This window comes from Lissotriton vulgaris, chromosome 7 (genome assembly GCF_964263255.1).
Source record: "Lissotriton vulgaris chromosome 7, aLisVul1.2, whole genome shotgun sequence".
NCBI classification, from domain to species: Eukaryota; Metazoa; Chordata; class Amphibia; order Caudata; family Salamandridae; genus Lissotriton; species Lissotriton vulgaris.
Window position 1 is genome coordinate 631,228,324 of NC_141695.1, and position 22,958 is coordinate 631,251,281.

General features: G+C 40.7%; 1 protein-coding gene across 1 annotated transcript in view; it reads right to left on the reverse strand.

Moving 5' to 3' along the window:
- The window catches only part of HEATR9 (HEAT repeat containing 9), a 153,506-nt gene that overhangs the window by 43,874 nt on the left and 86,674 nt on the right, over positions 1-22,958 (reverse strand). Inside the window, exon 8 of the mRNA XM_086928757.1 lies at positions 7,617-7,668. Coding sequence (XP_086784883.1) covers positions 7,617-7,668 — 52 coding nt within the window. The remainder of the gene's footprint in view (positions 1-7,616; positions 7,669-22,958) is intronic.

Genomic DNA, 22,958 nt, shown 5'->3' on the forward strand with positions numbered 1-22,958 from the left:
CCGTTGTGCTTGACCTTGTCTGCTGTTTTTGGTCTTCTGGTTATACTGCTCTAAAATGACATTAAAGGTGAACAGACATCATGAGAGTAGAAAGGTTCAACAGCCTATACCCTGTGCCACACCTTACTCCGTCAAACATGAAAGTATACACATGGGCTGCTTCTAAACCATTATGGAGTAAAGGGTGATTGACTACAACCATGCCTTATAAAACAAAGTTAGTGCAAGCTCCAATTGATGTACTTCATGTAACTTCATCTAGAGCATGCCTACTTAGCTCTGCCACTGCTGCTGACATGGGACTGATATCTCTCAACTGCAACATACATGCTCAGTCTGAAATTGTGAGTCAGTTCCTGTCATTGTTTCATGGCCTAGGAAGACTCAAAAAGATGAAAGTGCAACTTCATATTAAGGAGTACTTGTGCCCTGTTGCCCAACGGCACAGCAGAGTCACTTTTCACTTACAAGATACAGTTGAGAAAGAACTAGAAATACTGTTGAAGCATGGCATCATTGAATGCTCCACCAGTCCTATGCTGTGGTTTTCGCCCATAGTGGTGATGTCAAAAAAGGAGAGTGAAGGTACAGTTCATATTTGTGTTGATATGTGCTAGGCCAACAAAGCAATAGAGAAAGAAAGACTTCCTGGTCCCCACATAGCAGACATGATCATGCAGCTGAAGGGAACCAAAGTCTTCTCTTGTCTTGACCTGAGCAAAGGATACAATCAACTCGAGCTGGAAGAGAACTGTAGGTTCATTGGTACTTTTTCGACTCATGTTGGTTTGTTCCAGGGGTCTCCAACCTTTTGTGTAGGGAGAGCTACTTCTGGTCAGTGAAAATCGTCGTGAGCTACTAAACCCCAAATAACTCACACATTTTTCCGAGAGAAGCCCCACGCCCAGTTTCATTGACTTTAAGCCTAATTTCTTCAGAGCCCATGATGTTGCAGACCACGAGGAGGTGACCTACATTTTTTTTACCTCATCCGGATAGGGAGTGGTTCATGTAACTTCATCTAGAGCATGCCTACTTAGCTCTGCCACTGCTGCTGACATGGGACTGATATCTCTCAACTGCAACATACATGCTCAGTCTGAAATTGTGAGTCAGTTCCAGTCATTGTTTCATGGCCTAGGAAGACTCAAAAAGATGAAAGTGCAACTTCATATTAATGAGTACTTGTGCCCTGTTGCCCAACGGCACAGCAGAGTCACTTTTCACTTACAAGATACAGTTGAGAAAGAACTAGAAATACTGTTGAAGCATGGCATCATTGAATGCTCCACCAGTCCTATGCTGTGGGTTTCGCCCATAGTGGTGATGTCAAAAAAGGACAGTGAAGGTGCAGTTCATATTTGTGTTGATATGTGCTAGGCCAGCAAAGCAATAGAGAAAGAAAGACTTCCTGGTCCCCACATAGCAGACATGATCATGCAGCTGAAGGGAACCAAAGTCTTCTCTTGTCTTGACCTGAGCAAAGGATACAATCAACTCGAGCTGAAAGAGAACTGTAGGTTCATTGGTACTTTTTCGACTCATGTTGGTTTGTTCCAGGGGTCTCCAACCTTTTGTGTAGGGAGAGCTACTTCTGGTCAGAGAAAATCGTCGTGAGCTACTAAACCCCAAATAACTCACACATTTTTCCGAGAGAAGCCCCACGCCCAGTTTCATTGACTTTAAGCCTAATTTCTTCAGAGCCCATGATGTTGCAGACCACGAGGAGGTGACCTACATTTTTTTTACCTCATCCGGATAGGGAGTGGTTCCTATGTACAGGAAAAATGTTTAAGCACCTTCTTACTCCCTGGCCACCCCTTAGGCATGACCACAGACATGAATTTTGGTACTTAATTTGAGCCGGTGATTTCCGGTGCTTGGCACCGGATCTTTATTGTCAGTCTGCCACATGGTGGTGGTGGTTTTTGTCTATAATTTAGAGATGAGCACAGCAACAGTTGTTTATTAATTCAATATATATTAAAAAATGACCAGAACCTGCTGCCCAAGCCATTCTTATAGCTTTGGGGGCCTGGAAGAGTCTGAATTGCTACACTTGTAGGAGTGTGATGGCAAGTAGTTGTGTTGGTACTGGCATCGCTGGCAGGTGCAATTTGTTGTGCAAGCTGCCGTGGCCTCCTAACTTTTTTTTTACAAGTTTAGAAATAAAAATAGGGGCAGTATCCAGAGTGGGCCCACGCAGCCCCACCCTCCATCAGAGAGACATTTTGCCAGCCTTGTGGTCTAGGCTGGGGCACAAATGAGGGTGGGTGTAGTTAGCGGCTAGCTAGCCACTGTGCCTAATTTTGTGCAGGAGTAGTAGTCCCTACTGACGAGGTGATATGGGAAGCTTATGCACCCTGACTGAGCGCCAAGTCAGACACACTCAGAGTGTTGTGGAAGGTATTGTTGCAGTTTCACACTTACAAAGTGTGCACCCATGCAGCATCCTTGGGGTTACACTGTAATATGAACCTCCAGGAAGGTATGTGGCAAACGTAAGCCACCATTCGTGCAATGCTTCACAAAGTATTAACAGTCATTAAAGTGCAGCTCGTTCTGTTACTTGGAAACACTCAACAAACTCTTCTTTAATCACACTTTGTGTTGCTGCGCCGCCTTCTTGTGTGTGCCCAGTACAGACCGGACTGGGGTCTTCCTGCTCTAGCCTAGTGTGTCTAATAATCCTTTGAGGTAGTCAAGGTGCTGGGGAGAGTGTAGCAATGAAGCGCAACACCTCGGTGTTCCATGACAGGTAGGGCCAGCCTCCCTCTGAAGTAGGAACCTCCCCAGGAAGGTTGGAGTCATATGCACTACGTGTGATGCACCCTGGAACTCTTTGCTGGATCCCTAAAGTCACCCTCAGGGTCACATTAACTGTGGCACACCTTCTTCGTAAAGCACTGATAATGTGTTCCCAAAAGCGCACAACGGGCCAGGGCCTTCAGTAATATGTGGCATGTAAATGTACAATGTTACTCCCAAATTTACATATGGCCATTTTTCTTAGAAATTAGGAACTTTCCTTGCACATGCTAATCATGGGAGGGGGCACTCCTATAATACAGACAGGTCTTGGGAACGAGAAAGCAGGCACAAAAGCCTGTTGTTCTCCTGGAGGTCTTGCATAAACCACCCACAAGAGTCATCTACCTAACCGGCCCCTCTATGATTCCACTTCCATTTATGATGCTTCAATCAGCTAATTCCTCCAAAGTTAAACGTGTTATTGCACAGACAAATAAATCATGTGATACATACAAATGCTGATAACGTAACTCATAAAATAACATAGGAGCCGCATCATGTCCCCAATTCTAGGTCTGGTAACTCGTAATGCCGGGTAGGTGGGTGGGAGATACCGGCTGGAATCTTGACTTCTATTTGGTAAAGTTCTGTTTTGCTGCACCGTGGAGCGTAGCTCAGTCGTCAGTAATGCAAGTTTGGAAATGATTTTTCAGCACTGGTGATACGTAATGATGCAAGAAACAGCCATCACTGTTCCCACAAGGCTGTATGATGCACAAGAAGGTTTGCTTACGCACACAATACCTTAAGCACTTTTCATTGACGTCATCTCCGTGGCTGGTTCATCGGGAGATTCATCACAAACCTCTGCCTGCCATAAGCAGCTGCACTCGGTTGAAGCAGACTTCGTAAGAGGAATATTTGGAATGCGTGTACAAGAAAGATAATGCCTTGCAAGAACTTGTCACCGAGTCCTATGTTGTCAAGCACTTCATGAAACTCCTTCCTCAAGATATCCCTTACTTTAGAAAAAGAATGTTCATTGTTGACCCTGACTCTCCTACACCTTATCTCCGGCACCAGATTCCTGATTCCTCATACTGCTTTGCAAACTTGTTAACCAAATACTCATAACCCTCCAGAATATCTTGGATAATTGTCTTGAGGGTGGCTCCGGCATGCTAAGAAGGTACTGCCTGGCCATCATCAATAGCTTACTTAATTTAGTAATGGCACTGTAATGTTTTTACAAACTTGCTGCTAGGACATGTGTTTTACTGCAGGCTGCGGTGCCTTTGAGCTCTTTCAGAGCAGTTTACCCACCAGAAACATGTGCCTGTCGTCTTTTTATTCAGCGTGTGAGCCAAGGGCCCACGACTCTACACATGGTACTCAGAGCACTGCCCCAATACCTGGATGGTCACTGTGACCCCCTCAGCTCCACACCTGGCATAAAAAAATGGGGTAGCACACACATGCACATTAGCGGGTGAGGTTAGGTATGGTTGCCAAATGGATGGGTGTCACTTACGGTTTTCGTATCATGCCTGGGCCTTTGCACAAAGTTAAAATGTGCACAAATGGAGGTAGTGAGGTATCCCATGCTCCCGTCCCCTCTGTCAGATGGAAAAGTTAATGGGCTGAGGGAGCAGAAATAAAGATAGGTTTGCAGTGCTTTTGAGACAGTGGTTTCTGGGGCTCAGCATTGGCACAGCACTATGAGAGGTGCCACATGGTGGCACTGTTTGTAAAATTTAGAGATAAGCACAAGAACACCTGTTTATTAATTCAATATACATTAAAACTCACCACCACTATATTTATATTCCTTGGCTTAATTACTACTAAATACTAATGTACTCTTCTTTTTGTGTGCCCCTACTGAGGTACGTCTGAATATTCACATACCTATCTGGTTGGTTTACTTCTTTACTGGGCATATTTGGAACATCAGCGCAGCGCAAATATTGTTTTCTTTAAAATCTTGTTTTGTAACGTGCCCAGTCACACAATGCGGCCCCTGGGGAGAGCAGGTCGACAGACCAGTCTTTTTCCCGGGGTGTTCGCGCAAGAGGACGGCAGTCAGAGGGCTAGGTCAGGGGGTGGGTTTAGGGGGTGGGCGGATAGGAGGCTACTTAAGGGGACAGGAGGGGAAGTACTTCCTCTTCCTGTCCCCAGTGCCTCAGGGAATAGGTTTAGTTTTGTCCGCATTCCCACCCTACAAACTGGTTTAAGAGTTGGGTGCAGGAGTTTTGTTGGACATGTTTTCAGAGTGCCAGTTTAGGACAGGTTGACACAGGGAGGGTTGCGTGTCTGGGGAGGGGTGGGGCATCCATGACGGGCAGAATCACCCTTCCGGGGAGGGGGTTACAGGTGCAGGATGGGGGTGTGGTAGATGGGAGTGCAATGGATGGAGATGCGGGAAGAGTTTGGAAGTGAAAGTGGATGGGAATGGTATACGTGGAGAAGTCGTGGTGTGAATTGGGAGTGCCCAGTGGAATACGTGTGTGGATGATGGTTGAAAGGCAGGATGTTTGGGGGGATTTTTAACTGTTAAAGAGGGTATTGTTTGATTATGGTCTGTCATGCCTGTCCTAATAAATGGCCTTTTACGCAAAACTGATGCGTGGAGTGGTTATTGCGCCTAGGTTATCAAGGGCATTACAAATGAATACAAGGAGAAGTGGAAAGCTTTGGGGCCAGCACATTAAATAACTAATGGCTTTCTCTGGAAAAAACAGCAGCAACTGCAAATAAGAACGAGTTGTGCTTTTTGCCTCGTAGTGCCGTCTACAGTGGAAATAAAGTCTTTTCTCAGCTTCTGTAAGACATGTGCCTCCACCGCTTACCTCTGCTCTGCTGAAAAGGGCAGATGGCGCTGATACCGGCAGCTCTATACTGCTTGCCTTGCGTGACCTGCAAACCAGCTGCTCTGCCCTGCCATGCCTGATACAGCTCTGCACTAGCATCCTTCGCACTCTTGACTCACTCAATGAGCACGGTGCCAGTATTGAAAAGGCAGGGGGCGCATAGACAATCACGCTGATATGCACGTAGGAAGAAGAGGAACGTCATCCTCTTCCCCGCCCCAGCTAAGCTCAAAGCCAATCTGAGTAGCTGGTTTGTGTGAGGGTGGGCAACAGAGATTGTAAACAGCCTAAATAGCCCAAACAACACTAAAGGGCTACTAAATTGAGTAGCAAACATCACAAGCTACTCACAGGGTCTCGGCGAGCTACCGGTAGCTCGCGATCGACCTGTTGGAGACCCCTGGTTTGTTCAGATATAAAAGACTGAGTTTTGGAGTGTCTTTGGCTGCAGAGGTATTTTAGGATGTTGTTCACTGAGTAATTCAACCTGTTACACATGCTTTCAAATACAGTGATGACATAATGTTATTTTGGACAACATAAAAGAAACTTGAGAAGGATCTTAAACAAGTGTGCCAATTACTTGCTAATGCAGGTCTCACATAGAACGCAGCAAAGTGTGAGTTTCAAAAAACCAAACTTACATTTCTTGGACACATATTCTCCCATGGGGGAATGGCTCCTGACCAGGATATGGTGCAAGCACTGTCATCTACTTGCCCCCCACAAACTGCAACCATGCTGCGATCCTTCTTAGGCATGGCCTGTTATTGCTTTATGTACATTCATGACTGTGCTACAGTGAGTGGCTCATTTGGAGACTTAATAAAGCAAAATGTCCCATTCCAGTAGCCTCCTCAATGCGATCAAAATTTAAATAAAATAAAACATGCTATTGAGAATGCAACTGAAATGGCCTATTTTGACCCCAAGTTACACACTGAAATCACAGTAGATGCGAGACTGGTGGGGCTGAGGGCAATCCTTGCTCAACACAATGGCCATCCGAATGCCCAGAGACACATTATGGCCTATGCCAGTAGAAGCCTGTATAACACAGAATGTGTCTAATCTCAGCCGGAGAAGGAGAGTCTGGCTGTGGCGTGTGCCTGTGAACATTTTTATTTGTTTTTAAATGGAACGTTTCACTATCAACACAGACCACCGGGCGTTGCTCACTATCTTTAGAAACCCGAAAACTAAGATGCCCTCTTGTATCGAGAGGGGGCGTGGGGTTGCGACAGCAAGAGTATAAATATGTGACTGCACACAAGCCGGGGAAAGACAAAAACCCAGCAGATAACTTTCCAAGAGTGCTGCTACAATGCCACAGTTCGATATCCAAAGCGACTGAGGAGTATCTCAACTTCATTGTGAGGTCCGGCACGCCAGCACCCCCATCAATTGAACAGATTATTGATGCTGCTAATGCAGATAAAGACATGCTCATCCTCAAAGACTTCATCAATGCAATCTTGGAAGAAAAGTATTCGACCCTTTGCTGATGATGTTGAACTTTAAAAATTAAAAAATGTATAGGACGAGCTATCCGGGAGGGATGTAGTTTCTTTGGTATTATGCGCACTAAGACCCTTGCGGTGTTTGGGAAGACTCTAAACTGGATTTACGTAATCCTCTGGGAGTTGTTATGATGTGATTATGAAGGTTATGATGCAATGCATGCAGAGCGTGTTTGTATGTTGAAGATTAAATATGTCTGGTACTGACCTCTTGGCAACATGTTTTCTGATGCACTATTTGCCACATATTTTATTCACAGAACCTTGTAGGTGCATAATAAGATATCAAAGAAAACAAAAGAAATACATTTTGTGCTTTAAAATCACATTAATTTAGCAACATTTGTCAAAACTATTCTGGAGATAGAAACTGTCTTGCACCCCAAGCACTCGGTTCATGCTGTTAATATTTGGGGCCAAGGCCCCCCCAAATCATTTACTGCCAGCTATGGTCCTGAAGAGCGCTCTGACTTACTAAAGTGTTGACAGCCTGTCTACGAAGAACTTCACTCTTGACTTTCAAATGCCTGACAAGAGAGACACCAGATGAACAGTTAGACGGTGTGTTAGTGCAGTCTAAAGATTCAAACTCAGCATATTTCAAACCTTCCAAAATAATATGCAGCAACGGGACAATGTGCAAGCGCTTAAGGTTCCTGGAACTCATTCAGATGGCAGTGTAATTTGTTCTGGGAGATTCAAAGCTGTCTTGGCAGCATTATCATTCACACAATAGAATGAATAACACATCTGTGCACCGGCTGGCGTCTGACATCTAACAGAGCTCTGGGGGCAGGCGGGCTGGAAACCTGACCTTTGGGCACGTACCTTGCTTAATTTGTGCTGGTGGTTGCAGGTGGCAGGCACCAGCACTCATTTTTGAGGATCAAAAATTATTTTTAATTATCAAACTTTGAACCAGAGCAAGATAGAGAAAGGCAAAAAAGAGACAACACGGAAGGGAAATATAAGAAAACAGTTGCAAAGAGAGGAAGCATGGATGAAAAACACTCAGAAAAAATGAGATAAAGACCTAAACTAAAAAGACTCCATCTATGCTTCTAAGTAATGTATGGTTCTGGTAAAGGATGTCACCTCAAGGATGTGAAGTGTGTTGTATTTCTTAGTAAAACAAATAAAACGTTGGTTAAAAAAAACAATAGGAAAAAGAGATTGCAAGCACAGTTTGTCCACATTGAAATGCAATTTTATAGGGCCCTACGTTCAGGTTAGAGGCATGACCTACATGTCCCTCTTAGGCCTTTTTGCTCAACCAGTAAACGCCCCAGGGAAGAAGAGTCAGATGTAGCTAAGGTCTGGACATTTGGGAATGAGCCACTGTCCACTCCCATCCCTCCCAAGTTGAGAAGCCTGCTTCTACAGTGGTGCCTGCAGGGTCAAAGAACGATCTCAATTTCTCATCAAGAGCCGCACTTGGACCAGGTAATTTCTCCCAACAAAGAATCCTATTTTCCATCAGTCTTGGTTGACAGTTTTAGTGGCAGTCTACCATGTATATCTTTTTGAGGGATTAATGGTTTCTATGTAAGTATCCACATTAAAAGATCTGTGGATAGATAGAGTGAGGTCAGTGTGGATATCAGGGGCAAGTTTATGATGGATTTCTGGGGTAAGATTAAGATCCTTAAGATGTATGTTTTAGAGACAGCAAGGTATATCTTCGTGTGGAGAAGCTGGCAAAAAATCTGAACTCTCATAAATTGTTCTTTTTAAATTGAATATCCGATGGACCATTTTAACCTTCCTGAATTGGACATCTTTAAAGGTGCCTTTATCATGCACCATTCACTCAGTGGATCTCCTATCTCAAGACTATCCTTGTTAAGTATTGCACTATAATAATCACACAGCCTTCAAACTCTCAAACAAGCACTGCCAAAGTCTTTTATGGAGGATTACTGACATGTCAGAAAATTCAACAGAGTAATGATCTGAATATGCAAGAGTTTGGAAAATGAGTTTTTTGTTGCTGTTAGAAGCCATTATCCAAGTTGAATGTCAGCACTTAACGTAAAAAGGCACACCTGTATACTTCTTACTCTTAGGAGTACAGTTTTCTCAGTATCTGAATTTCACAAATTGTTAATATCAGTTCAAAATCACTTAACATATAAGCAGAGTATGGATTCTTGATTTGCAGCTTTAGAGCTGCCCTTGGAGCGCTTGAAGTGGGAAATAATGTTAAGAAGTAACTTGGCTTCCACATAAGTATTTGAAGAAAGGGTAATTTTAGGATTTAGGGCAACGTAAGGGCATTGAGTGGTAAGTGGAGTTTTAGGCTTTAGGGATAGATAAGGGTATTGGGTTGTAAGGGTATTTTTAGGGTTTAGGTGTGGGTAAGGGTAGTGGGTTGTAAGGGTGTTTTTAGGGTTTGGTGGTAGGAGTATTGGGTTGTAAGAGTGTTTTTAGGGTTTTGGAGTGGGTAAGGGTATTGGGTTGTAAGGCTTACTGCTTTGGGCAACTTTGGAGCGTGAATAATCTGGCGGCTGTAGGTTCCTGTAGGTTATTGATGGTGATTTTCCCACAACAGGACCAATTATGGGATCCGTCTCTAAAAGCCCCCAATGTCGTCTCATAGTATTCCTCAACTGATTGGACCTCACATTGAAAGTTGTAAACAATCTCGGTGCCCCACTATTATCTGTCAGCTTCTTTCTAGAAGAAAAAAGTACCTGATTGTGTGTGATTCCTTTAGCCTTTTGGCTAGCTACCTCAATGGTCTTGTACTTGTAGCCCCTTTGTCTAAATCTTTTCATCATGGTATGCTGTTCTCTAGCAAAGTTGTCTTCTGTGCTGCAATTCCTTCGTGCCTGAAGGAATTCGCCAAAGGGAATGCTATTTTTTAAAGGGCAGGGTGGTTGCTATTGGCGTGGAGTAGGGTATTTCCAGCCATTTCCTTGCGGAAAAGACTGGTGATCATTTTTCCTCCCTCAATGCGGATTGCAAAATCCAAAAACTCGCAGTATGAGCGGTTAATGGAATGGGTGAATTTGAGATTTAAGTCATTCTTTCCCATTTCATTTATAAATTCCATGGCAAGATCCACGGAGCCACGCCATATCAGGAACAGGTCACCAATGTACCTGATCCAGATAGGGATGTGCTCCGTGAATCTGTCATTTGTCTCCACCCACACAACGCGTTTCTCCCACCAGCCCAGAAAAAGGTTTGCCAGGCTGGGGGCGAAACACATGCCCATCGCAGTCCCTGCTTTTTGTCTATATAAGACTTTGTCAAAGATGAACATATTCCCATTGAGGCAGTATAGCATCATGGTCCTAAGCATCTATGTGTGGTCCCAGAGGGAGATGTGCCTTTCCTTCAGGAAATACATACATGCTTCTACTCCTCCCTTTTGCTCAATACAAGTATACAGTGAGCACACGTCCAGTGCTAAAATATGGTAATTGTCTTCCCAAGTAATGTCATGAATGCGACGTTAAAAATCAGTACTGTCATGACAATAGGATCTTAATTTGGTTACGTAAGGTGACAAAAACATATCCAGGAAAATGGAGGTGTTCTCTAACAATCCGCCAATTGGAGGATACTATTGGCCTCCCTGGTGGTCTAGTCGGATGTTTGTGAATTTTCTGGATTAGATCAAAACAAGGGTGCGTGGATTTTCAGTTCTCAGAAACAAATACTCAGCTTCATCCAGCATACCCTCCTGCCACCAAACGTTCAATAAATCATGATACTTTACAATTGATGTTTGTTACATGTCCCAACTAATTTCTTCGTAACAGGGAGTATCACTTAATTGTCTCAAGGCCTCCTGATTATAATGTTCAATGTCCAAGATGATGACATTTCCACCCTTTTCCGAGGGTTTTATAGTTATAGTTTCATCATCCATTAACGTCTTCAAGGCATTTCTTTGGGATCTCGTTAAATTGTCACAAAATGATGTTTGACATTGGTCTCTTATTTTGTTAATTTCTCATACCATGATACTGTTAAAGGCCTCAATGTTGTCATACCGGACATTCGTGTTAAAAGTTGATTTTGGTCTTAACCCTGTACGATAGGTAGCATCTGGCCGAAAAACCAAAACAGTCATCATTTTGCTTTTTTCTTTTGAGGAAAAATCATTCATATCCTCCTCCATTTGATGTAAGTCTAGGATAACTTTGGCGCCAGTGCAGATATATATATATATGCGTGAAGGAGCAGCTCGGCAAGGCAGACCTAAACACCCCCTGTATGAAGAACTCTGTTTTTTATGCGAGGACAGAAGAGTAGACCAACACTCCGGCCCCTCACACAGCGAACAAATTACAGCCCAAAAAAAACTGGAAGAGAGGACAACGACGGAAGGTCAAAAGAAACAGGTACAAATCACAAGAAAAGAGGACGGTGGAGGAGAGGAAAGTAATCATGTCTCCATCATCAAATGAAAATAAGACAATTGTAAATGTATCCGATGTACAACTAAATGAAAAAGAAATTGCAATACTGAATTTAGGTTTAACTTACTGTCCTGCAAATGACTTCAATTATGTTAAAAGAAGATTGGATGTATTTAAAGGCATTAGAAAACTTAAACTGCAAAAATACCACCTACTAAATCGCAATCAGAACAAGAATGATCCAGTTCAACCAACAGTAGGTGAAGGCTTAAATACCATAGAAAGCACACAAACAGAGGAAGCTTTCCAAAATGAAATGCAGGATTTATGGGATGAGCAATCAATTAGCAACACTTCTAACTTGCGGGAAGAACAAACCAAGGTTACAAGGGACATATCTAGTATGCCATTGCTACCAACCTCTTATCCTCTAACTAAATTCAAGCCTAAATCCACTTTCAACCCGTTTAATGCTAAAGAACTCTATTGATCTATTTCACGATCAAGAGACGGAACAACTTAAGGAACTGAACATAAAAACACATAGAGGAAAATCAAGATACAATAAGGAAAAAATAGATTATTTCACCTTAATGTCTAAACTCAAAAAGAATAACAAAAGTTATAAGTAGACCGTCAGATAAAGGAGGTAACATTGTGTTGATGACCAAAGAGATGTACACCAAAGAGGTCTACAACCAACTAAATGACAGGGACGTTATACGAGATGTAATGGAACTGACTTAAAACAAATGTATACAGTATTTTGCAAAAAGCTTTCTAATTGGAAATCAGAAAGCCTTATAACTGAACAGGAATTCAAGTTTCCCAAGAACAATTCTCCCCTGGTACCAACCATTTATTTCTTACCGAAATTACAAAAAGACCCAAAGCATCTGCCCGGCAGGCCCATTATCTCAACGAGGAATGGATGTCTGGACCACACTTCACAGTATGTGGATTTTTTTCTGCAGAATCCCTTAAAACCCCTACCTTCCTATGTAAGTGACACGAGTGACTTTCTACGTAAAATTAAGGACCTTGATTGGGAACCAGGGTTCGTATTGATGGCCCTTGATGTCAGTTCACTTTACACCAGTATTAGACACTCAGATGGTTTAAGGGCGCTTGATTTCTTTCTGGAAAGATCTTTGGGTAATATGAGACAACACAAAATTATGTTATTGAATATGGTTGAGTTTTATTTAAACAATAATGTTTTTATGTTTAACAATCTGGTTTACAAACAGTTGAGAGGTGTTGCAATGGGGGCCACCTTCTCCCCAAGCTACGCATGTCTACACATGGGGTGGTGGGAGGAGCTGGTCCTCATGAGAGAGCACATGGTAGTCATGACTACCCATGTTAAAACATGGTTACGTTTCATTGATGATTTGTTTCTTATATGTGATGGCAGCTTGGACATAGCTCTGGAGTTTTTGCAGGCATTTAATGAAAATACCTTAAAACTGCACTTTACTACCAGTATAAGCGCCACCTCAGTGAGCTTCCTAGATAAAGAGGTTTTCATTGAAAATAACAAAATGGAAACCAAACTCCACCGTAAATCAACAGCTAGTAACTCGACACTCCATGCTAATAGCTCCCATGTAAAACATCTGAGCACCAGTATCTCCTATGGGGAAATGTTAAGACTCAGACGGATCCACAGTAAGGAATGTGATCTACTGGTCGCTCAACAAGAATGTAAACAGAGATTCAGGGAGAGGGGCTAAACAGATGATGTGATTAATACCGCTATCACAAAATCAATGTAAAAAAACAGGCTGCTAAAATTTGGGCGGCATGGAACACATATCGGGGTGACATTTGTGAGCCGATACCGGATATTGATGGGGACGATTCTGAATATGAACTCGGGGATGTATGAAGGACTCATGCCAAGGGAACTGTATATTGTTTTTCTTACTGCAAGCCAAGTCACAGTGAGACCAAATGAGATAGTGAGTATAAGGTTAGATAGCCCATTTGTAATGCATAAATGTATATATTCTGATATTAATTCCAATGTTTTGTTTCAAAACAATAAAACAGATGTAAAAAAACCAAAACAGGCTGGAGTTGTTAGCAACAGGAGAAAACAAAACCAATATTGAGGTTGAAAAAGGCACGGGAGAAGAAGAAAAGGTTTTTAGGATTATTGTCCAGTTTAGCCAACCGCACAAGAAGGTTGAATCTATTATTAAGAAAAATTGGCCTCTGGTGTTGAGCGACCCCATAATAGGCCCTAGATTACCTAAAATGTCTTCTATAAATTATAGCAGAGGACGCTCTATGCAAGATGAACTTATTAAAACCAGTCCAGAGGTTATTGAATCAACAAATTGGCTACATACACATTCTGGCTTTTACAATTGTAAAATATGTAAAGCATGTCAGCAGGGTGTAAACAAAACATCTTACTTTACACCTTTTGATCAGAAGGAACATAGGAGTAAAAAGCTACAAACATGCAAAACAGAGTATGCTGTTTACATATTATCTTGTCCCTGTAATGTATTTTATGTGGGGTGCACAAAGCTCCAAGACCATAAACGAATTCTACAACACCTCAGGGCAATAAACAAGCAAGACAATACTTACCCAGTAGCGAGGCATTTCAAATCGAAACATGAGTCCAACAGCTGTGACCTTAGATATTTCGTCATTGACTCTGTCCCAGCCAGTAGGAGATGTGGGAACAGAGAAGAAAAATTACAGCAATTAGAGACCAGATACATTCTGGAATTAAATACCATTTAACCATCTGGTCTAAATATTACTGAAGATGTGTTTACATGCCTCTAATCCCTATTAGACTGATTTGTTGTCAGCTTTCAGAATATTGGTTTTATCTACATTGTATTTGAAGCAAATAGAGGTTTTACACTATATTTATTGAATATTTATAAGTATTTTTATTTATTTAAAGAGTTTTATATAGCGCTGGCTAGACCCGTGGGTTTTAGAGCACTTTACATTAGGAAACACATTATTACACTGTTAAAAACAGTTGCAGTTTACATCGGAAAACACAATTAAGGCGTATGGAGGAAGGGTAAAATTGGGCAGATAGGGGTAGGGGGGAAGGAGGGAGATAACGGCAGGAAAGACGAAGGAGGGTCTGCCCAATGTCCGGCTGGGAAGGGAATCCACAGCCCATCTCCCCCATCATTATTCATTAATCCATTCTTATACAAATGTGTATGCAATGAATATTATAGGCTCATTCTTATCTATTTTAGATTGTAAGTTTATGCTTATATCATGCATCAATTGGATTGTATAGTTGCATATGTGTGAAGGTTTTCTTGGATCAACTCATGCCTAACAAAAGGACAAATAACTTAGCCAAAAAACCTTTAGAGAATCAATTATGCTTTTCTATATATTGTTTTCGTCTTATATGGTTTCCAGGTATTTATACCGTTATCTCTACCAAATCTAATTACCTACAAGAAACTCTGTTTTGCACTAGCACTCTATGTAGCATTGTTACTTTCAATCTGACTTGCTCTAAAACCGATACTGGGGCTCCAGTAAGGTAGTCTTATTCAATGTCCCCCTTTGTTCATCAAAACTATGATTTATATGTATTTATACAGGTATAAAAGGTTAGGATGGCATTGAACACATACTCCTTCGTGTCAACACACTAGCTACCTATAAAAATGTCCTAGGGTATTTTATCGCACTATTTGCACTGCTATTTTGCACTTTAACACTTATTTTGCACATTGGTTTTGATATGTGAGACGGTGTTTTGATGAAGTTTACAAAGCAATGTTTTCTAATGTTCTACTTAAATCTGTGACGCAATTAAAGTTTTATAATCTCGAATCACGATTTTATAAAATATTTATTTGCAATTTTGCACATGTTATGTTATAGAAAAACAAAAGCAAGGAAAAATACTTGTTACTCTATAGACACGGGAACTGCTTTTTTATGTCCATTGCTTTTTTATTCCTCTAACTGAAAACGTCAGAAAGTTGTAACGTACTTAAACCAATGTGATTTTCTGCACTGTGTCATGTGAGCAAGGCCCCTGGGAAGGGCTGAAACGAGTCATGGCGACCATAAAAACCAAATAAACTTTAAGCACTGAATCGTGGTCTGTATCCGTTATTTGGTTTGTGCAGGATTGCACATGTAAAGCGGAATACCTGGATATATATATATATCCATGACCAACCCCCTTCACCTCCGAAACAGGCACTGAATTTTAGGATTTATTTAAACAGAGAAATGCTCCTGACACTTTTCGGTCGCAACTACCACCTTGCACTTATAGCTCGGTGCCAGTACAAAAATAGTTCATATAACCATGGCAGCTAGGACAACATCATGGAAAGCAAAGACATTGCTCAAATTAGAATTGTTTCAAGAGCTCAAAATAAATTCAATTAAGTTATAAATCCAACATGTGTATGTAAAAAGATAAAAATAACAACAATCACTTTAATGTATCTCTGCCTCATGATACATATTTACGTGAGGTATATATCATACCAAACAGATACACCATTGTATATTTATAAGTATCTCTTGTGTATATCATAGTGATTACTTAACTCAGTGAGAGACTCCATCTAAGAATACTGCCCCAGTGGGCTCAATCCAGAGTACTTAGTCACTAGAGTGTATCTTGTACGATATTCTAAATTCCCAATTCCTATAGGTTGTGTATGCAACATACGATCTAGACACAGTGTCCAATCTGACATTCGCTCACGACCTAATGTAGGGCCTACCTCAAAAGTAGTTGTATGAGCTGAAACCAAATTGATTGTGTATTGGCATGGCAAAATAAATCTACTTAAAATTGCACAACAGCATAGCACAAATGATTGCTAATGAGCGGTAGAGTAATTACAAATGTACAAAAAGATCTTCTTCTGAATTCAATCCGTGCAGAACATTGCTATTTAACATAAATATGTGTCTTGATTCAAGCCTCTTAATTTGTCGCTACCCTATTTCCACCCCAAGGGTTATTAGGTATTGCATCTATCACGCATCTATCACATAGTGGACTAATATATATATATATATATATATATATATGTTTGTGAATGCAGCAGGGGCGTCTGAGGAAGACTTTATATGTCGAAATGCATTATGCCTTACCTGCGTGTTCAATTAAAGGTTCATTTCCTGAGTTCCCCGCGTGTGCCTCTTCCTATAGTTTTTCTGGAGGTTCTTTGGATATCTCAGCGTCAGCCAGAGACGCTTCAAGAGGCCACATCTGACAAGTGACTGCTGCCTCACTGGCTTCTGCGAGAGCAGTTTTCTTCTTTGTTACCGAGGTATCGGTTTGCAGCAGCACACCTCTCCAGCGAAAGTCAGGAAGAGTTCGCTGATACAGCTTTGTGACTTCACAGATAGGATTGGGCAGTATCCCAGCCTAGGACTCGGCAAGTTTGTGCTGCGGAGGTGCAGATGGATGCGGGGACACAGGGAAGCCCGAGGACTTCAATTTGCATTAGCAACAGTGCGCTCCACTCTGCAGTGCACCACAGCCACACGGACATCATACCTTCATTCCCCTCGCAGCACCAACCCAGGGAAGTTGCATTCTGGGTGCTGTAGTACCAACAGCACTACAGCAGGTGAGCGACCACATGGCAGGGGAGGTGCTTCCTCCGACCTATAGGAGGCATGCAGGTGGTTTTGAAGTGGAAGCGCAGGACTGTTTGTGAATGCAGCAGGGGCGTCTGAGGAAGACTTTATATGTCGAAATGCATTATGCCTTACCTGCGTGTTCAATTAAAGGTTAATTTCCTGAGTTCCCCGCGTGTGCCTCTTCCTACAGTTTTTCTGGAGGTTCTTTGGATATATATATATATATATATATATATATATATATACATACATACATACATACATACATATATATATATATATATATATATATATATATATATATATATATATATATATATATATATATATATATATATATATATATATATATATATATATATATATATATATATATATATATATATATATATATATATATATATATATATATCCAAGAAGCTCCGATTTCCTAGCGCAGTTCCTCGCAGGCAAAGAAGCGGATACGGACCACAAATCAGTGCAGGTTAGTTTATTTTGTGCAACAAGTCGCCATTGACTTGTTTCAGCCCCTCCCACGGGCCTTGATCACATGACACAGTGAAAGGTTCGGCATTGGTTTAAGTAGGTTACAATTTGCTGACGTTAACCTTTGGTGTGCAATGGCATACAAATGTAATAGACATAGACAAACATTTTGTACATTAAAAACTACAAGTGTATCTTCAATGTTGTCTCATCTACAAATGTAATTTGGGATATGTAAAGTTGATAGTCGCAAAATAAATCAATGTATGCATAACAAGTATAATACATTGCATAAAATTTTAAAGATCTAAAATGTGGTTAATATTAAAATGCGTCACCATTTAAAACCAATGTCTCAATAAAGTGAACATATGTGCAAAAGAGTGCAAAAATAAGTGCAAGAATAATAGTAAAATAATTCATGGAATAATTATGGCAGCCGATATTCCAACATAATTGTCCAATAAAAAGCAAATTAGCCATTGTAACTGTATAAATACATTAATGTATATGCCATGGACAAATAATATATACATGTTGAAAACAGCATTGGGGCCCCAATGTTGTTTCAATCAAGTTAGCAATTTCTCTAATGTTGTTATTAAAGTGCGAGTGCTTGACAGATCTACCAAATAGGTTGACTACTGTAATTATTTATTCTTAGAGCTTGTGGGACTCTGCTTAGAATATTTGGTATAAATACCCTGAGATTGCATAAGGGAAGATTTTGTTGTTTATAAATTAATTTTGATCATAACAGTCTAGTAGGAATCAGTCCCCCTACTTTCCAAGAGTATATCATAAGAGACTTGTATGTCTGAACAACTATACAATCTAATTACTACACACTAAATATTAAATAAGCAAATAATTAAAATCCTAAAGTGGATGAAACATGGGCTTAAAATATGATATTGTTTAAATAAGTGTGTAAAATTTGTACACAAAAGGGTAACTAGAATCCTCATAAATAATCAATAAATATAGTATAAAACGCCTAATTACAAAGAAAGTCCTTTTTAATTAAAATCTATTGCTGGTTTAAATTCATGTGCATAAAACTGTCAAAGGATGCCACTAGAATTAACTTATTAGAGGCATGTGAACAAATATTCTGTGATATTGAGACCTGATGGTTGTTAGGTATTTAATTCCAGAATGTATCTGGTCCCAAGTCGACATAATTGTTCTTCGCTGTTTCCGCCTCTTCTACTCGCGGGAACAGAATCAATCACAAAATACCTCAAATCACTGCTTCTAGACTCATGTTTAGATTTAAAATGCCTCACCATGGAGTATGTATTGTCTTGGTTGTTTATAGCCCTACGGTGTTGTAATATTCTTTTGTGGACTTGGAGCTTAGTGCTACCTACATAAAGTAGATTACAAGGGCAAGACATAAACAGCATATTCGGTTTTGCATGTAAGCAATCTACGGATCTTGTGTTCCTTTTGGTCAAATGGGGAAAAATATGTAGTTTTGTTTTCACCCTGCTGGCAGGCTTTACATGACTTACAGTTAAAGAAGTCAGTATGTGTTTGCAAACAGTTAGACGATTCAATATCTTCTGGACTAGTTCTGACAAGTTCGTCTTTCATGGATCGTCCTCTACTGTAAGTTATAGATGGTCTTTTAGGTAGTATTGGACCTATTGTGGGATCACTTAAGACTAAGGGCCAGTTTTTCCTGATAATAGATTCAATCTTTTTATGTTGTCGGCTATACTGGACAATAATCCGGAATTCCTTCTTTGGTTCATTGGTATTGGTTTCAATGTCTATGTTAGTTGTAGACTCTCCAAAACCTAACAGATCCAACCTTTTTTTTGCATAGATTTAGTAATAGCAGTATTTATGATATTGTCAGAGTAACCCCTTTCTTGGAACCTCTTTTTGCTCTTTTGTTGTGCTACTAGAGGATCACACTCTTTGCTATGAATGCTTCTTAACCTCAACATTTCCCCATAGGGGATACTGCTAACCAGGTGTTTCACATGTGAGCTGTTGGCATGGAGTGTTGAATTGTCGGCAGTTGTCCTACGATGGAGTTTGGTTTCTATTCTATTGTTCTCAAAGAACACCTCTGTATCTAAGAAGCTCACTGATGTTGCACTTATGTCGGCCGTGAATTGCAGGTTAAGGGTATTCACATTAATTGCCTGCACAAACTCCTGGGCCGTCTCCAAACTCCCTTCCTATATGACAACTAGTCATCTATGAACGTAGCCATGTTTTTTCATTAGTAGTCATGGACTCTTTGTGTTCCGTCATGAGGACCAGCTCCTCCCACCAACCCATGTGAAGACATGCGTAGCTGGGGGAGAAGCTGGCCCCCATGGCAACACCTCGCAACTGCCTGTACAGAAGATTGTTAAACATAAACATGTTGTTATTTAAACAAAAATTTACCATTTCCAATAGCATCTCTTTGTGCTTTGTCATATTACTCAAAGATTTTTCCAAATAAAAATCAAGCGCCCTTAAGCCATCAGAATGTATGATGCTTGTGTAGAGTGAGCTGATTTCAAGGGCTATTAATAAGAAACTGGGATCCCAATAAATGTCCTTAATTTTGCGTAAAAAGTCACTAGTGTCACTCACATATGATGGGAGGGCTTTCACATGATTTTGAAGAAAAAAATCCACATATTGTGAAGTGTGCTCAAGGCATCCATTTCTTGCTCAGATAATGGGCCTACCAGGTAGTCTACCAGGTAGTCTTTATGTATCGTTGGTAAAAAATAAATAGTTGGTACCACGGGAAAATTGTTTTTAAGGAATTTGAATTCTTGTCTGGTGATTAAACCCTCTGATTTCCAATTTGACAGTTTTTTCTGGAAATTTGTGTACATTGTTTTTAGATCAGTTCCATTACATCTCGTGTAACACATACTGTCATTCAGCTGGTTGTGGGCTTCTTTGGTATACATCTCCTTATTCATTAAGACAATGTTTCCACCTTTGTCAGAGGCCCCGATTATGACCTTGTTGTTTTTCTTCAGGTTAGATATCAAGGTATTGTAGTCCACTTTCTCCTTATTATAATTAGATTTGCCTCTATGCGTTTTACAGCCTTATTCATGAAGCCGAAATCGGCTCGCAAAGGGCCAGATTCTGAGAATCTGGCCCTTTGCGAGTGCGATTTTTGCATTTGGGATTCATCATCCCAAATGCAAAAATCGCTAATTGCGATCTCGCAATTTTGCGAGGAATTACATTTAAGGAATCTCTATTTGAGATTCCTTAAATGCAATTCATCATCCAATTTTGTTTTGCGAATTCGCAATTTCTGGCCGCAATTTACCGCGAGGTCAGACCTCGTGGTAAATTGCGAAAACTCAGAAAAATGCTTTTAAATGCATTTTTCTGAGTTGCATGTTACACACACACATGTCCTTTGGACATGTGTGTGTGCAACACCTGTGTAAAATTTCATTTGATTGGTGGTTTCTGTCTCTTGTTACTGTTATGTTTTCCAGTTCTTTCTTAAGGTCTGGAGCATAAAGCGCCGGGACACTCCTTGGAGTAGCCGTTGCGCTATAAATGTCCCATTTAACATAACATAACATAACATTTGCGATTAGCTAATTGCTAATCGCAAATAAGGAATACTCCCCATTCATTCCTATGGGCCTTTTGGCCCATAGGAATGAATGGCGAGTTATTCCTTATTTGCGATTAGCAATTTGCTAATCGCAAATAAGGATTATGTAGGAATCGCATTTCTTTATGCAATTTCTACATAAATCCCGTTTTGCGAGTCCTTAATAGCGATTTGCTATGAATCGCTATTAGGGGCTCGCAAAACGGGAGAATGATGATTCAGGCTGTTAGTGTTGAGTTCCTTTAGTTGATCCGTCACCTGATCATGAAAAAGATCGATCGAGTCCTTTAACATGACTGGGTTAAAGGTAGATTTAGGTTTGAATTTAGTCAGGGGATGGGTGATTGGTGTTGATACCATGTTAGAGTCTATATTGGATGCAGTTATCTGTTTTTGTTATGAGTCAGATCTGTTACCCATTACATATGCATTCCACAGTTCCAGCATATCATTAATGAAGGATTCCGTTGTATGTGTATTTTCTATTATATTTGAGCCTTCGCCAATCATTGTTGTCACTGGGTCATTTTTGTCTGGATTACGATTTAATGCATGGAATTTTTGCAATTTAAGTTTTCGTGCACTTTTGAATATGTCCAGTCTTGTTTTGACATAATTGAAATAATGTGCAGGACAATACGTTAGACCCAAGTTTAATATTTCCATCTCTTTGTTGTTTAGGGTAACATTCGATAGTTTTACAATTGTTTTGTTTGGTACTGAGGATGTATCTATTTTCCTTTTCTCCAGCCTCCTCTCTTTTTACGGGTTGTTCCTGTTTCGTTTAACCTTCCGCCGTTGTCCTTGCTTCCAATTTTTGCTTGGCCATAGTTTGTTCTTTGCGTGCGAGGGCGGAGAGAGTTTGTCTTCTGTCCTCGCATAAAAAAGACAGCTCTTCATCCAGGGTGCGTTTGGGCATTCCTTGCCGGGCCATACCTTCCCGTTCTGAGTCGCTATCCGGGACTGAACTCAGGTCTGATTGTGAGGTGTCTGAAGGTACTCCATCTGCCCTCGTATTTTTGGTCTTTGCTGTACCTATGTGTCTTTATTGGTTCTGAACACTTTGTATTTTTTAGAAAAAGTAAAGATTAGGCCCATCTCGTAGTCCGTTTAAGCACGAAAGAACTTAAAGGTTTTGCGTTCCTTTATTTTATCCTCCTCTTTTTTTAACCTTGCGACTATTTCATGGCGTAATTTTTGTTTTTCCTCTAGTTGGTCCATTGCATCTATTTCCTCGTTGATTTGGGCAATTTCCTCTAAAAGTGCGGCACGGTCAATATGTGCATATTTTATTAAAATTTGCATTAGGCATTTAGAAGAGTCCAAGTTACATTCCGCCCACTCACTTAATGAATTTGGTGCCTCGTAACTTGGTGCCAGGAGGATTCTGAGTCCACGAGGGACTCTTTCTACATCCAGATACAGTTGTAGCGACCGTAATTCCCACCATTTACTTTGTTCAGATCTACTTTTCTTTTCCAACAATTTGAACTTATCCTTTAATGTTGTATTGGTCTCTTTAGAATTGCTATTGGTGTTGCTTTCTTTAATTTGTACCACTCTGGCCTCTTTAAACATGGATAATGCTGCCAGTTCTCGTTCTTTCACTATGTCCGACGACATTGCACAATACTTAGAAAATACCGCTTTGGATACCAGGAGAAGCTACTAGTTCCTAGGTATCGTAGCTTGCACGCCTCTCACCCCTTTATCCCGCTGTTGATGACGT